The following is a 15,792-nucleotide window of genomic DNA, read 5'->3' as shown; positions in this document are numbered from 1 at the left end:
ATAATAATTCTTTAATTTCATAGCAAGGAATGTTTATTTAATATTTGATTAAATTTGTGTCAATTATATTTTTATATAGGATTGGAAATATGGGAGGTTCGGTTTTATTTCAGAGTTGTTCTGTAACAGAGATGTTCAGTCTCTGAGTTGTTCAATATGAGTTGCTCAATATGAGTTGTTCAAGTTTAATTGTTCAGTTTAAGAGTTGTACCCAAAGTTGGGATTTTCTTCGGCTTCAAAGAAACCAGGGTTGTCCCTTGGCCGCTGCTCGTGGAACATCTTCTTGACCATCTTCGGAAATCTTGACTGAATGGAAATCTTCAATTAAATTCTTCATCTCGCTTCACGGTCCGTCTTGCTTTATGGTTCAGGGATAACTCCCGCGAGCGCCCCAGGGGGCTCCCGTAATAACCAAAAAGGACGGACCAGGGAGAGTGACCCAGATGACATTTGTCAACTTTGATAGACGACTTGTCCATCAGAATGAAATTAAAAAATCGTTATTTGATATAATGGAATACTTATAGATATATAATAGAATTTCTACATATTCTCCATTAAAATACGCGTTATTTGCCTCTGGAAACATTAAAATCCTCCAATCCGTTCAAATGTTATAATGTTTTAAACATACGCATGAAATTTCAAGCAAACATTTCCGTATGTTTAAAACATTATAACTTTTGAACGGATTGGAGGATTTTAATGTTTCAAAGTGCAAACGACGCGTATTTTGGTGAAGAATATGTAGAAATGCTATATATATATCCATGAGTATTCCATTATTTCAAATAATAATTCTATAATGTTATTTTGAATTCTTGATCATATCCATCAACTAGCGCCCCCCTTAGCCAATCAGCAGCCAGTTAGACACCTGCAGTCGTCCCAATCAGTTGCATAAAAAGCGAGCTCCCTAGCGCGCCCGCGGGAGACATCCCCCAACTACCAAGCAAGACGGACCGACGAGAGAGACGAAGAATTTCATTGAAAATTTCCATTCAATGAAAATCGGAGATGGCCAAGAAGATGCTGAATGGTCAAGATGCTGGAGAAAGAGGCAACCCGGGGTTCTTTGCAGACGAAGAAAATCCCATTTTTGAGAACAACTCATATTGAACAACTCAGAGACTGAACATCTCTGTTACGGAACAACTTTGAAATAAAACTGAACATCCCATATTTCCAATCCCATTTAAAAATATAATTGACACAAATTTAATCAAATATTAAATAAACATTCCTTGCTATGAAATTAAAGAATTATTATTTGAAATAATAGAATACTTGGCAAATAAATCGTTTGAAAATAGTTTTCATTGTCTTATTTGATAAACTATTTTCAAACGATTTATTTTCCAACTATTCTATTATTTCAAACAATAGTTCTTTGCTTTTATGTATGTGCCCTATATAGCTCGAAACGTAAAAATGCCTGGGCCGTCGAGATTCGAAATTGCCTGCTGTGAAGACGGACTTGGACTGTTCAAGAGCAAGAAGGAAAGGCTTCCATTCACGTTCTTTATCGAATTCCCGAAGTTGCATGAGGTGCTGACCTAGCGTAACATGTGGCTCGTGCGGTAAGATATGTTCGTCGTTACTAATGTCGACGTCGATGCGCTCAATTATGCCAGATCTGGTCTCACTGATCCTATAAGCTTTTCCTTTGTGATCTTGAATAGCTGAGGTCCATCCTCGCGTAATTGGCATACAATTTCAAATAATCTCGACTGCCCAGACATTTTTACATTCTGACCTATATGTATATTATTAATACGATTGAGTATCCACTTTCCTATTCTCATATCTCTTTGGAATAGGTTTCTTTCCCTCAACCCTCTTCACTTCCACGTTTTAACCCTGGGGATTGCGTGCCCCTCAGGGCTCTTTCTCTTGTTCTCCTGTTAATCTTGTTACAAATTTTCATAACTCGATCCCGGGTATCTGCTCTATTCTATCTCCACCAGAACCATAATCATTTTTAGCGCGATGATTTTTATAACTGTCGCTTCCAGTAATCGCGTATAAGAAATCAATTACATGAAAAAGAATAGGTAGAAAAATGGTTTGAGAACTTAATTAGACGTTAATTAAATTCGAATAATATTTGGAGCAGTTATAAGGGATTTTGAAACTTCGAGATTTATAAAAATTAAGAAATTAATGGGAATGGTAGAGGAGAATGTAAATGAAAAGCATGGAAAATATGTACTATGATTTTGATTTTTTATTAATATAAACATAAAGGTCGTTTTACATATTTCTAACCGTGTTAAATAAAAACGTGTCGTGAAATCTTGATAGCACGTTTTACATATAAATTAAATATTGTATTTATTGAATAAACATTTTAGGTTTCAGTTTAGTCCATAGATTCAGTTACAAAAATAGTATTATTTAATGTTAAGAGGTACGAGAGTCTTAAACTAAATACAGTATTGCACTTTCCAAGTTTGTGTTTGAATTATGCTTACACTAGTTGGAAAATTCGAGTCCTGTAGTAACTAATACAACTTGAAAATTTAGATCGAAATATTACTTATTATATGATAGAGTGTACTATCTTAGAATTTATACCTATCATTACTAAAGATATAAAACATATGGTCTGGAATTTTACAGTAGTTAGAATGATATACTGTAAAAGTTATCAATGGTCTAAGTAAAAATCTTAATGCTAAATGGTACAAAGTCTTAAAACTCGTTAACTATGGTACTTAAATTACAAATATTTTAAATATAAACAGTTATATCGCAAATAAATAGGATATATAGAAATATATACGATTGTATTACTGTCTGCTTTACTCTACGAATTATTAATTTTTCTACTTTAACTTACATATTATTGCTATAGCATGACCAACTTAAGTTAAATTGTGTGACCATGTCCATGCTTAATTCTGGAGGGAAAATGAAATCTGCAAACACTTTATGTAATTGCGATATTGTTTATTATAAAATCGATAATATTCAAATCCATGTAATTACGCGCTCGATTTAAAACAAAATTATATTATTTATGGTAGTAACAAAGAAATGAAAATTAGTCTGTCACACAATGGTCCAATTTCAGATATTTAGCGATATTTTACCGAAAAACAAACTTTTTAGTATCGAAATTTAATGACTAAGTATTGTTTCCTAAATGTTGTCCTAAATGTAATTTGTAGAAGTCTTAAAACTTGGCAGATAGTAGACAAAATATCTTATTACAATTTTTGTATGCAATTATATACAATGGTAAGATTCTAAATACATTTAAGGAATATTTGTTGCATAACAATCAGCCTGGTACATTGCCAGGTGTGTATACTTTCACTTGATGATCCGACAACTTGTAAACGTATCTTACTGTCTCTGACCAGTTATATTTCCTTCTGATGCAATCTATCCTCCAGTTCACTGTTATTTTCCCGGACATGTCGCTAGAATATCCTGTTTCAAAAGGCTCAACAGCTAGGAATAAGTGCGACATATGCTTCAGACCATCCACAAAAGTATCTGGAACACAACTTTGCGATTCGCGTTCGTATGTGTGAACAACGATGCAAAGCTGAGACTCTTTATTGCATTCTATTAACGATCTCAAATATCTCATGCAGTACACAACATCTCTCAAATGGAATCCCAGATTATAAAGGTGGCTTAAGTCGTCGATTACAATAACAGCAGGCGCCTGATATTCGTTTTTGATTGCAGTCAACAGATGATGGACTATATTGTTGCTGTTATCAGATGTTGATCTAGTAAAGTGTGCATTCAACTTATGCGCAGTTCCTTTGTCCATGCTTTGCAAAGCAGCAGCAACAATTTTCATCGGCTCCACAACTTTAACCTTACCTTCTTTTCTCAGCATCGCAAGGTTGCAGCCAAATTTTATGCTCACATTGTGGAAGTGGTTGAACGTGTTGTGAAAGAGTACCAAACAGATATTGTAATTCTTCTTTAATGCATCCAAAATAATTGAACTCAGCAAAAAGTTTGCATCTGTTTCGTGTCGCTCTTCGATTAAAATTAATTTTCCACCCATGTTTACCTTATCAATACCCAGCATGTTTGACACCAAATCCATCGTGTCCTAAAAGCAGAAAAGTAAATGATACACTTGCGAAGCATGCAATGAATAAACTGCAACTTTTCACAACCAGTGCGGAAGTTAGTTACATTGCAAATTTATATTACTGTCGAAATTTAACGATCTTTCGGCATACAATGATTTTGAGAAGAACATTGCTTAAAAACACGGATATAATTAAATTGGTTTTCCGGTTACATACCGTTCCGACATAAATGTAACACGAAATAGTGTTGATTTCTTAAAAATTATTGTAAAATTCAGTGCATGTGTATAATATGTAAAGTTTGAAACTCATTTTTAAACTCATTTGGTTTTTAACAAATTACATAGGTATTAATGGTCGCCTTAAATATTAAAAGCAAAATGAGTTGTAAACAATATTGAAAAATTCGATAATGTTAATAAATGTGATTATCGAAAGGATTTTTATTTCATTTATCAAATTTAAAAATTATTGGCTTTCACACATCATGCCACACCGAGCCCTCGGTGCACCGGGAAGCCGGGAGTCATTCTTGACTCTCCGGAGCTACCCGAAGTAATTTCGGACCGTCTCGTGGAAGTCGAGAGAGCCGCACAAGTTTGCGTGGAATAGTTCGTTATTTTCAATGATAGATGGCACTTATTTTTCGACCTCAAACCCCCTGGTGCTAAAACGCCCAAGTTTGTCGTGGAATAGTTGGTTACCTTCAACGCTAAATGGCGCTTATTTATCGACCTCAGGCCCCCTGGTGCTAAAACGCCCAAGTTTATCGAGAAATCTATCTAGCGTGAACGATACGAACTATTCCACGACAAACTTGGGCATTTTAGCACCAGGGGGCTTGAGGTCGATAAATAAGCGCCATCCAGCGTTGAAGGTAACCAACTATTCCACGACAAACTTGGGCGTTTTGCCATCCGGACAGAGAAGCCAGAAAGGCACCAAAGGTGCTCTCTCACAAGCCAGATCACGCGTACATACGTGAGCTCGTAGAATTTCGGAAAGTCGACAAAGGCAAGCTGACACATGCGCTCTTTCTCGATTATTCCGAAACTGCCCGAAGAAAGGCTCACATATGCTTTCTCGCTCTTGAACAACTGAAATCCGACCTCACGTCAACGGCATACGATTCGCAATCTCGACTGCCCAGGTATTTTTACTTGCCTTTCCTAGAGTTCATTACTGAACTCTGCAAATTACTTCTGGTTTCTATTTGCCTCTGATGACCTCTGATGACCAGTGCTGACAAAAGTACAGAACTCCCGACAACTTTTGACGCCATACAGCGACTGTTACTGACTGCTCCTGATTACTGCTTGCCTCTGCTGGACTCTGCTGACCATCGCTTATATTTCTGACAACCTATAACGATTACTACTGACTTCTGCTAACCTCTGTTGGTCTTTGCAGATCTCTGTCAGCGTGTGCTTGTCTCTGCTGAACTTTCCTGGCCTCTGCCGAACGCTACTGACCACTGCAGGTATTTCTGATAATGTATAACGATTAATACTTACTGCTGCATGCTCCTACAAGTCTCTGCTTGCCTTTGCAGGTTTCTGCTTGCCTGTGCATGCCTTTGCTGGCCTCTGCTGAACACTGCTGACCACCCCTGATACTTCTGACATCGTATAACAATTACTACATGCTACTGTTCGCCCCTGCTAATCTCTTCTTGCCACTGTATGCCTCTGCTCGTCTCTGCTGACCGCTGCTGACCACCTCTGATGCTTCTGACAACATATAACGCTTACTACTTGTTACTATTCGCCCCTGCTGATCTCTGCTTGCCACTGCTGGCCTCTGCTGACCACCGCTTATATTTCTGGCAACGTACAACGATTACTACGACTCCTGCCCTCCTCTGTTAACCTCTGCCAGCGTCCCCTGGCCTAAGCTGGCCTCTGCTGACCGCTACTGACCACTCCTGTTACTTCTGACAACGTATAACGATTACTACTGACTTCTGCCTGCCTCCGCTGAACTCTGCTGACCGCTACTGACCACTCCTGATACTTCTAACAACGTATAACGATTACAACTTGCTACTGCCTGCCCCTACTGGACTCTACTTGCCTCTGCATGCCTCTGCTGGCCTCCGTTGGCCTCTGCTGACCACCGCTTATATTTCTGGCAACGTACAACGATTACTACTGGCTACTGCCAGCCTCTACTGACCTCTGCCAGCATCTCCCAACCTAAGCTGGCCTCTGCCAACATCTCCCGACGTCAGCTGACCATCGTTGACCACTGCTGACCGTTGCTGACAACTTGTGACACGATGTAATATAATATAATATGTTTATATGTATCAAAGTTTTGTATAATGTAAATCTATGACAATAAATGATATAATTTCAAAGTATTCAATGTGTTCTCATCATTTTTTACCGTCCTTTTCCTCTCCAAATCATTCTCTTACCTATAAGATGCGTACCACCTTCTTCGCAAGTTCACCAGCATTTTAGAAATGTTCCGGGAACTTTGGAAATCCGAATTTGACCTTGACCTTGGCCCAGTTTCGAAAGTGGGTCAAGGCCATTCGAATCTTAGAAAAATTCTGGGCAGTTTGAGAATCCGGATTTGGCCTTGACCCAATTTCGAAAGTGGGTCAAGGCCATTCGAATCTTAGAAAAATTTCGGGCGCTTCGAAAATCCGGATGGCCTTGACCCAATTTCGAAAGTGGGTCAAGGCCATTCGAATCTTAGAAAAATTCCGAGCGCTTCGAAAATCCGGATGGCCTTGACCCAATTTCGAAAGTAGGTCAAGGCCATTCGAAATTTCAGAAATCTTCCGGCCAACTTGGAAATCCGGATGGCCTTGACCCAATTTCGAAAGTGGGTCAAGGCCATTCGAAATTTCAGAAATCTTCCGGCCGACTTGGAAATCCGGATGGCCTTGACCCAATTTCGAAAATGGGTCAAGGCCATTCGAAATTTTAGAAATCTTCGGGCCAACTTGGAAATCCGAATGGCCTTGACCCAATTTCGAAAGTAGGTCAAGGCCATCGAATCTTAGAAAAATTCCGGGCGCTTTGGGAATCAGGATTTGGCCTTGACCCAGTTTCGAAAGTGGGTCAAGGTCACCGGCATTTCAGAAAACCAAACACATAGAATTCTTTGAAATTATATCATTTATTGTCATAGATTTACATTATACAAAGTTTTAATACATGTACATCATGTTAGAAGTTGTTAACAAAGGTCAGCGTGGTCAGCAGGGGCCAGCAGAGGTCAGCAGAGGGATGCAGAGGCATGCAGAGACTAGCAGGGGCAAGCAGTAGCAAGTTGTAATCATTATACGTTGCCAGAAGCCTCAGGGGTGGTCAGCAGAAGCCAGCAGAGGCTGGGAGGGGCTAACAGTAGCCAGTCATAATCGTTATACGTTGTCAGAAGTAACAGGAGTGGTCAGTAGTGGTCAGCAGAGTCCAGCGGAGGCAGGCAGATGTCAGTAGTAATCGTTATACGTTGTCAGAAGTAACAAGAGTGGTCAGCAGCGGTCAGCAGAGGCCAGCTTAGGCCAGGGGACGCTGGCAGAGGTTAACAGAGGAAGGCAGGAGTCGTAGTAATCATTGTACGTTGCCAGAAATGTAAGCGGTGGTCAGCAGAGGCCAGCAGTGGCAAGCAGAGATCATCAGGGGCGAACAGTAGCATGTAGTAATTGTTATACGACGTCAGAAGCATCAAGGGTGGTCAGCAGTGTTCAGCAGAGGCCAGCAAAGGCATGCACAGGCAAGCAGAAACCTGCAAAAGCAAGCAGAGACTTGTAAGGGCATGCAGTAGTAAGTATTAATCGTTATAGATTATCAGAAATACCTGCAGTGGTCAGTAGCGTTCGGCAGAGGCCAGGAAAGTTCAGCAGAGACAAGCACACGCTGACAGAGATCTGCAAAGACCAACAGAGGTTAGCAGAAGTCAGTAGTAATCGTTATAGGTTGTCAGAAATATAAGCGATGGTCAGCAGAGTCCAGCAGAGGCAAGCAGTAATCAGGAGCAGTCAGTAACAGTCGCTGTATGGTGTCAAAAGTTGTCGGGAGTTCTGTACTTATGTCAGCACTGGTCATTAGAGGTCATCAGAGGCAAATAGAAACCAGGAGTAATTTGCAGAGTTCAGTAATGAACTCTAGGAAAGGCGAGTAAAAATACCTGGGCAGTTGAGATTCCGAATCGTATGCCGTAGACGGGAGGTCGGATTTCAGTTGTCAAGAGCGAGAAGGCAAATGTGAGCCTTTCTCTCTCGACTCCCACGAGGCGGTCCGAAATTACTTCGGGCAACTTCGGAGAATCGAGAAAGAGGGCATGCATCAGTTTGCCTTTGTCGACTTTCCGAAACTCCACGAGCTCACGTACGCGTGATCTAGTATGTGTGAGTAGGGCACCGGGTGCTGAATCTGGCATCTCTGCATCCGGATTTCCCAAGTGCCCGGAACATTTCCAAAATGCTGGCGGCCTTGCGAAGAAATGGCATGTATCTCATAGCTAAGTGAATAATGGGAGAGAAATTTCATTTAACTTGTTAGTTAAATGAAAGCGAGTGAATTCGCGTCGACTTTATTTAACTGACAATGAATATTTAAATAACACATCTTTATTTATCTGATATTGCTATTAATGAAAGTTAAAACAAAAATAAAATGTAAGACATTTTTAATATTTCAAGAACAAAATTAGCGAATAAATACTTTTAATATTTAAAACCTTACGCTAAAACCGTATTTAACATTTCAAAGTTTTGTCGATTAAATGAATTTGAAAAATAATATTTTTATTACTTTTGATACAAAAGGAAATTGAACGTCGAATCGTGTACATACTTACACGGGACAATATAGTAGTTAAAAGAATTAATTACGACCTTGAAATATTAAACATTATAAGTTACAAAAAGTCTGAAAGCATATGTATATTATTATACACATTTTTTTGAGTTATGTAACATTCACATTCGTCAGAATTAATATTTATGGCGATACTGTCCAACGTCCAATTTTTGTGTTTTATGGTCGGTGTTACGAATATCGTATGCTTAATCGCAATAACAGAACGTGATATGTAGAATTGTATAAAGCAGTATATGTATAAGTACGAATGATTTCAACAATAGAATTATTACTACTCTCAAAAATTTTTAAATTAATATTATTAAAACAAACATCATAGATTTTGGGAATATAATCTGCAAAATATCGTCTCATACATATATTCGCAGAATTAATTAGCTATTATTGTAAAAAAAAAATTACAATTCTTCTATATAGACGCATGTAATGTCATATAAACAGTTTTTGACAGTTTCTTTGAATTAATAATAAAGATAATTTTCCAGATAGATGCTTAATTTAAGTCCAATTTTAGATTAGTAATTACATTTCGAAATTTAGATTATTATCAAAATCTATGTATTAATTTTGTAATAATTTTATGAACAGGAAAAACTGTACCCCGACATGTAACGTTTAAAACAAAATTTAATTGTATTAAATAATATAATTAATTCAATGTAAACATTTGTATGTTTCATTTTTCATGACTCAAATAATATTGAAAGTTTCAAATAATTAATATGGGCAAGAATTCAATATGATTACCTTTATGAATCTTTATCGAAAAGAGAATTTATGCAAGTTTTCATACTCGAAACTTAACCTTAAAAATGATCTAATAACGGAGCTTAGTTAAAAAGCGATTCGTATAAGGAAACGTATGTTTCCAGTGACCAGTAAATTATGTTCAAGATCTCTAAATAAAAAAAAAACCTAATACTGTAACGATTATCTTCTTGACGAGTCCCACTACTCCCTCCTCGACTGAATCGAAAACGCCATGCGTGTAATTGCGACGATGGAAACGATTTTTTAAAATGGTTTATTGAAACTATTGATCGATGCAATTTTTACCGAACGAAGCTGAAGGATTAAACAATGCAAATCGATCGAAATAGTTTTCTTAGATTCTGGGATATGGTTAATAATAGTTGATATTCGCATCGATGGCCGAGTATTGGGAATGTTATTTGTTCTAGCCAGTTATTGGTACATTTACCTTACACGTGGCTATCAGCTGATGCGTGCGCGTTCTCGAGCTTCCAGGCTCGTAACATACTCCAGTGATATGATGTGTTCCGTCGGAAGAAGTTTGGACTCGTTACTAACATAATTGCAATGACCTAAAAATTCTAATCGACTGACCGTGAGTTTTCCGATTTCCAAAATATCTATTTTCGTCCCGTTTCTATTTAGAAATTTCTACGCTGTTTTCATTATTAACAAACACGAAACTCTACTTTTTTGATAACTTAATATTATTCATTTTTTTTTTTTTTTTCGTTGAATTTTTTTTATTATACCAGCAAATTTCACCTAATTGAGAATTTATTATAGTTTGTTCCCATATGTAAAAAAAAAAAAAAAAATGTTATTAATATAATTTAATAGTATGTTATTGTATATAATTTAATAATATTTTTCTAGTCTATTAATTCTGTTTTTCCTTTTCCTATCAAATTTTTCTTATATTAATGCATTTCATCTAACTGGGAATTTATTATAATTTGTAACATTATAAAGTTACTGATTTTTAATAGACTGCCAACTATATTAATTTTTTAATATTTTTTCTACTTTTCAAGTACTGATTATAGATAATTGCTTGTATTCGTAATTATTATTCATCGTTAGCTTTCATAAACAATTTGACACTTATCTGTTAAAATTTTTGGAAAAGAGCTGCAAAATTTAAAATGAAACCGATCCAAAAGTTAATTCTGTTGCTTTCAGCTTTGATTGCTTTCTTTGCACAAACGAAACCCAAACTCAAGATGGAAACCTTTATTTTACAGTAATGTATTGACATTTGAGAAAAGAAGGTAAGCCTGTTAAACATTTAATAGACTGAATTCGTTTAATGTATGCTTTTAATTTTCATTATGAAGATATAAAAGATGGCAGACGAAACAAAGAAATTAGCACGTTGGTATTTTGGGGGTCTTTCTTCGGCAGGTGCTGCCTGCATCACTCATCCTCTGGATCTATTAAAGGTATTCTAACTTCTAATAATTACTGTTTCAAATATCATCTGAAGTAAATTTCCAGGTTCATTTGCAAACGCAACAAGAAGGCAAGATATCTATTCTGAGATTAACAGGCTCTATAGTAAGGAAACAAGGAATATTAGCTTTGTACAATGGACTCAGTGCTTCTTTACTTCGCCAGCTTACCTATTCCACCATGCGATTTGGCGCATATGAAGTATAGTCACTTATTACGCAACGAAAACGGTTGTTGCAGTTTTCAATTAGCACTGAATTCCAAGCAATTTCCCACTATCGTTTACAACGAATAATAGAACAGTACTAGCATAGTGGATACTGTTTTCTATTTTCTACTGTTGTTTACAAAGAATAGAACAATTTTGATACAGTTCGTGTGATTTTTTGTGGTCTATTTTTATCTATAATAGACTTTCTAGCAACTATAACAATGCCAAAATAGCCTTCACCTAATTCTTTGTGAAAGATGATTCAAGACTTGTAGATTCCAGTTTTGTTGAATAAAATGCGATCCCGAAGTTCGTAATTAAAATATGCAACAACTGTTTTTGCTACCTAATAATAAAATTAAATAAAATATATTTACTTATAGGTAGGTAAACAAACATTTGAGACACCAGGACATTCGTTATTGTTTAGTCAAAAGTTGTTATTGGCTGGTCTCTCTGGGGCAGCTGGTGGTGTCATTGGCACACCTGGGGATGTGATCAATGTACGAATGCAAAACGACATAAAACTTTCGCCAGAACTCAGACGGAAGTAAGAAAATGCTCATTTATTATCGATTTCATTTCCTTTCTGTTAATTTACTTTTTATAATATTACTTTTTATAGTTACAAGCATGCTCTAGACGGAATAGTATGCATAATTCGACAAGAAGGCATGACTAAATTATTTAGAGGATGTTCCACCGCAACGTTAAGAGCAGCACTAATGACTATAGGACAGTTGAGTTTCTATGATCAAATTAAAATCATGCTGTTACAAAGCGGTTATTTTAAGGATAATCCAGCGACTCATGTATTGTCCAGCGTTAGCGCTGTAAGCATTATTAAAACTGTGACAAAAGTTCCTCTGAATAGGCAAAGATCATTTGTTCGAACAATTTCTATGCTTTTGTTTTTTTATTTTTAGAAAAGTAGCAATATATTTCGTTTATTTTTCGCTTCATGCGATTTTATAAAGTATTCAATTTTGTCAAATTGCATTATAACACTGAAATTATTTTTTACTTTTAAGTATTAGAAGTTACAACTGATGTCAATGAGTAAATTAAAACACGAATAAATAGTATCGATAACTGATACGAAATTATCTTAATACGTTTAAAAACAAAATATTTTGTCAAAAATATAGCGAAATTTGGACAAACGATCTGTACTAAGCAATTCATAAAGGAATTAATGTGTTAATATTTGTTAAATGCAAGGGTGCTATAGCTACAACTCTTACGCAACCGTTGGACGTTCTAAAAACACGAGCAATGAATGCTAAACCTGGCGAATTTAAGGTAATTTCATTGTTATATAAGCTGAAACAGGTCAACCAAATATATAAATTACTTCGTTACAGTACATCAATTTTCCTCAATATCATCAATAATATTTCATCAATTAAAACATTTCACATTTAAAGAAAATATTGGAAAATCATTCATGATATTGTAATATTTGTACAAATTGAACAAGATTAATTCGAAAGATATTTTTCTATTGTCCGAAAGTAGGTAAGTTATTTGGATGATCTGTTTTAAATGCAGTCTGCATAAATACGTTTAAAGATATCAGATTTCACATGGAATTTTTTCCCATAGGGTCTAATGGATCTATTCTTCTACACTGCGAAGCTTGGGCCACTAGCATTCTTTAAAGTAAGTTTAATTATTACATTACTACTATTTTTAAACTACTAAACTAAATTACTATTTTCATACTCCGGTTAAACGCCTGTGAAACGTTTTAACGAACTTTGAACTTCTCTTATTCCAGGGCTATGTACCTGCATTTATCAGATTGGCTCCACACACCATTCTAACATTTGTGTTCCTGGAACAACTGAGATCCAACTTTGGATTTTATCCATCCGAGAATTTAACGTCGTAAACTAATACAGAGTATTCAGAAGCTATTGAAAACTATAACGAACTAAATGCGTAAGTCAAGCTTACAATTTTAAACTATTGTCGTGGGTGCGTAACTGTGTCATATTATAGACAGGCAGGATTATGTTAATGAAGGTTTTCCGTCGTTCTGTCAACTAATACAGTGCAATAGTGAGTTGATGTTAATTATATCAAAAAATTACAAAGAATATGCAGATAGCGTGGATCGTTATCTTGGGTATAATTATCATCAAGGATGGTCTGATGAAATATTGTACAACGAAAACTTATGATGATTAAACGTTTCAATATTTCTGTGACCACCATGCAGCTCACGTTTAAAATAAATATATATACATATAGAACTTCTAGCATATTTGTTAACATAATCCTGACGACTCTGTCTAATCATAGATATAATATTTTTAAAATAACAGAATTTCCGTGTTTTCTTTATTATACAATATTTGACTGTTAACATTGGAACTGTCACCATCCACTGTCTATACTGTCGCATTACTATTTTCGAAAATTGTACTAGGATATATCGGCACAAATGTTAAACAGTACACATTTATTTGATTGCACAAATATTGTATGTATAAGAATAATCATTATCTGAAGGAGAGGTGTACAAATGTATATTCTTGGAATTAGTTTATGCGAGAAAAAAGATCTATTTTCTATTATTAAAATAAGGTATTTTCATGATATTTGGGACATATATTCGATCTTCTTCACAAAGAATATGTTTGCACAATATAAATAAATTAATTTCGATCGTTGATCGAGCCATAATATGTAAATAAATTATAGTTAATTGCTACCTGTAACTCCACAAATAATAGCGATTTGCAGGACTAGGAAGAATTATTAGTATATAAGTAGTTAATTAAAACAATATCAGCGAAATGTAAATTAAAAGTAGAGAAATCTATACATATATTATAATCGTATCGTTTTCATTGTGCAAACATATTTTGTTTCAGAAAATGCTCGATTACTATGAGAATGCCTAATTTTAATTTTTCTCTTGAGCGATTGAAAATTATTTCAATTCCTTACTAACTTTTATAAATTGTTTAACAATGAAATATCAAAATATTTGTATCCTCGCTATTTCATTTCAATTAGATACAGAATAATACATTCCACAGATCTATTTCTATACTTGAGTCTTGATATGACTATATACGCTTATATTTTATTAAATAACATTTGAACAAATATTGTACTCTTTTTACAAGTTATTAATGAACTTTGATGAAAATATATTTGTACGGAAAGGGTATTTTACACTGATTCTACATGTTATTAAATTATTTTAGAACAGACAGATTGTACTTCGTCAAAATAAATTTAAATTGCAATTATATATTTCATAAGTTTTTCTCTGTGCGATAATATTTAAATGTATGTATTTAAAAATGTTAATTCATGCTTCAAACATATAATTGTTATTAGAAAAACTGGGGAACTGTTGAATTGGTTCAACAACAAGCACAAATAATTATTGGGATGGATTTGTCATTTATAAGGTATATGTTATTGCTTTGATATAATTGTTTGCATTTTTAGATCAAAATTGGCTGTGTATAGCAAAAAAGATATATTAAACTTGAATTTATCGATATTCCATACAAAAATTGTTATTATTGAATTGAATTTGAAAAAATTAATAAAATTACTTGGCATGCTATCCTCATTATATGCAGCTTTATTAACAAAGCTTCTAGTAATGTAAAACTGTCAGAAATGACCGCTATAAATCTAAAACCAGTGAATGTTGAAACAAAAATAATATACATGGATTGTTTAAATTTTTACATTTTTTTTTTCTTAAATAAAAAATTTGTTGAATAAATCTATTGCGTTACTTTAGTTACAGGTTTGTTTACATTAAAAATGTGAATACTTACTTTTTACATGGTTTCAAACGATTGTGTTGCTATATTTGGCTGACAATTAATTCTTGGTCATCTGCCTGGTTAGGATTAATATCCATGATTACATGGAATACTGTTAACATCTGAAATAAAATAATCACCTATGTTATTTATTCAGTTTAATTTGTTTATCAAATTTTATATTTCTAACTTAGAAGATCAAAACAAATATTTCTACAATACTTTGGCTACGCTTACTGTTAAATGATTACTCCATGATTGGATGTACAATATCTGGTAGTTCTTATATATTGTATAAAAAACAATTTATAAAATCTTTTTACGTGAAATTCATTTATTGTTAAATACGCCATTAATTGCGTTCTACCAATCGAAAATCCGAACCACGGTGTGGCCAGATTTAGCATAATTGAGTGCATCGACGGCGACAATAGTAATGACGAACTTCTTTAGCGTTTAACAGAGTGGTGGGAAAAGCACGACCCATGTTACGTGAGCTCAGCACTTCGTCCAACTTCGGGAAATCAAGAAAGAAGGTAATGAGCCTTTCCTTCTTGATTTTGAACAGCCAAAGTCCGTCCTCGTGCCAATGGTATACAATTTCGAATCTCGACTGTCCAGACATTTTTACGTTAAAGATAAAATCGTTCAAGTTACACCGAAAATTCTGTAAG

General features: G+C 35.1%; 2 protein-coding genes across 6 annotated transcripts; one reads left to right on the top strand and one right to left on the bottom strand.

The window, feature by feature from the left end:
- Positions 1–2,204: 2,204 nt before the first annotated feature.
- Positions 2,205–15,568, bottom strand: Elp6 (Elongator complex protein 6). 5 transcript variants are annotated; one of them, XM_076776948.1, is made up of 3 exons: positions 15,356–15,568; positions 15,131–15,240; positions 2,205–4,081 (listed from the first exon to the last, which is right to left on the bottom strand). In XM_076776948.1, the coding sequence occupies exon 3, from the start codon at positions 4,073–4,075 to the stop codon at positions 3,287–3,289; it is 789 nt and encodes a 262-aa protein (XP_076633063.1). In that variant the 5' UTR covers positions 4,076–4,081; positions 15,131–15,240; positions 15,356–15,568; the 3' UTR covers positions 2,205–3,286. The 5 variants fall into 5 exon arrangements, with proteins under 5 accessions (XP_076633063.1, XP_076633064.1, XP_076633065.1 ...); XM_076776949.1 differs by lacking the exons at positions 15,131–15,240; positions 15,356–15,568 and adding an exon at positions 10,104–10,237; XM_076776950.1 differs by lacking the exons at positions 15,131–15,240; positions 15,356–15,568 and adding an exon at positions 4,561–4,583.
- Dic1 (Dicarboxylate carrier 1) lies at positions 10,119–14,857 on the top strand. The gene is made up of 9 exons (XM_076776945.1): positions 10,119–10,250; positions 10,838–10,926; positions 10,993–11,097; positions 11,153–11,308; positions 11,702–11,868; positions 11,944–12,151; positions 12,540–12,620; positions 12,924–12,980; positions 13,099–14,857. Exons 3-9 carry the CDS (start codon positions 11,002–11,004, stop codon positions 13,210–13,212), a joined length of 879 nt encoding a protein of 292 aa, XP_076633060.1. The 5' UTR covers positions 10,119–10,250; positions 10,838–10,926; positions 10,993–11,001; the 3' UTR covers positions 13,213–14,857.
- Positions 15,569–15,792: the final 224 nt, after the last annotated feature.

Source organism: Colletes latitarsis, chromosome 11 (assembly GCF_051014445.1).
Source record: "Colletes latitarsis isolate SP2378_abdomen chromosome 11, iyColLati1, whole genome shotgun sequence".
Taxonomy (NCBI): Eukaryota; Metazoa; Arthropoda; class Insecta; order Hymenoptera; family Colletidae; genus Colletes; species Colletes latitarsis.
Note: the sequence above shows the minus strand (reverse complement) of the source record. Positions and strands in the feature narration are given on the sequence as shown.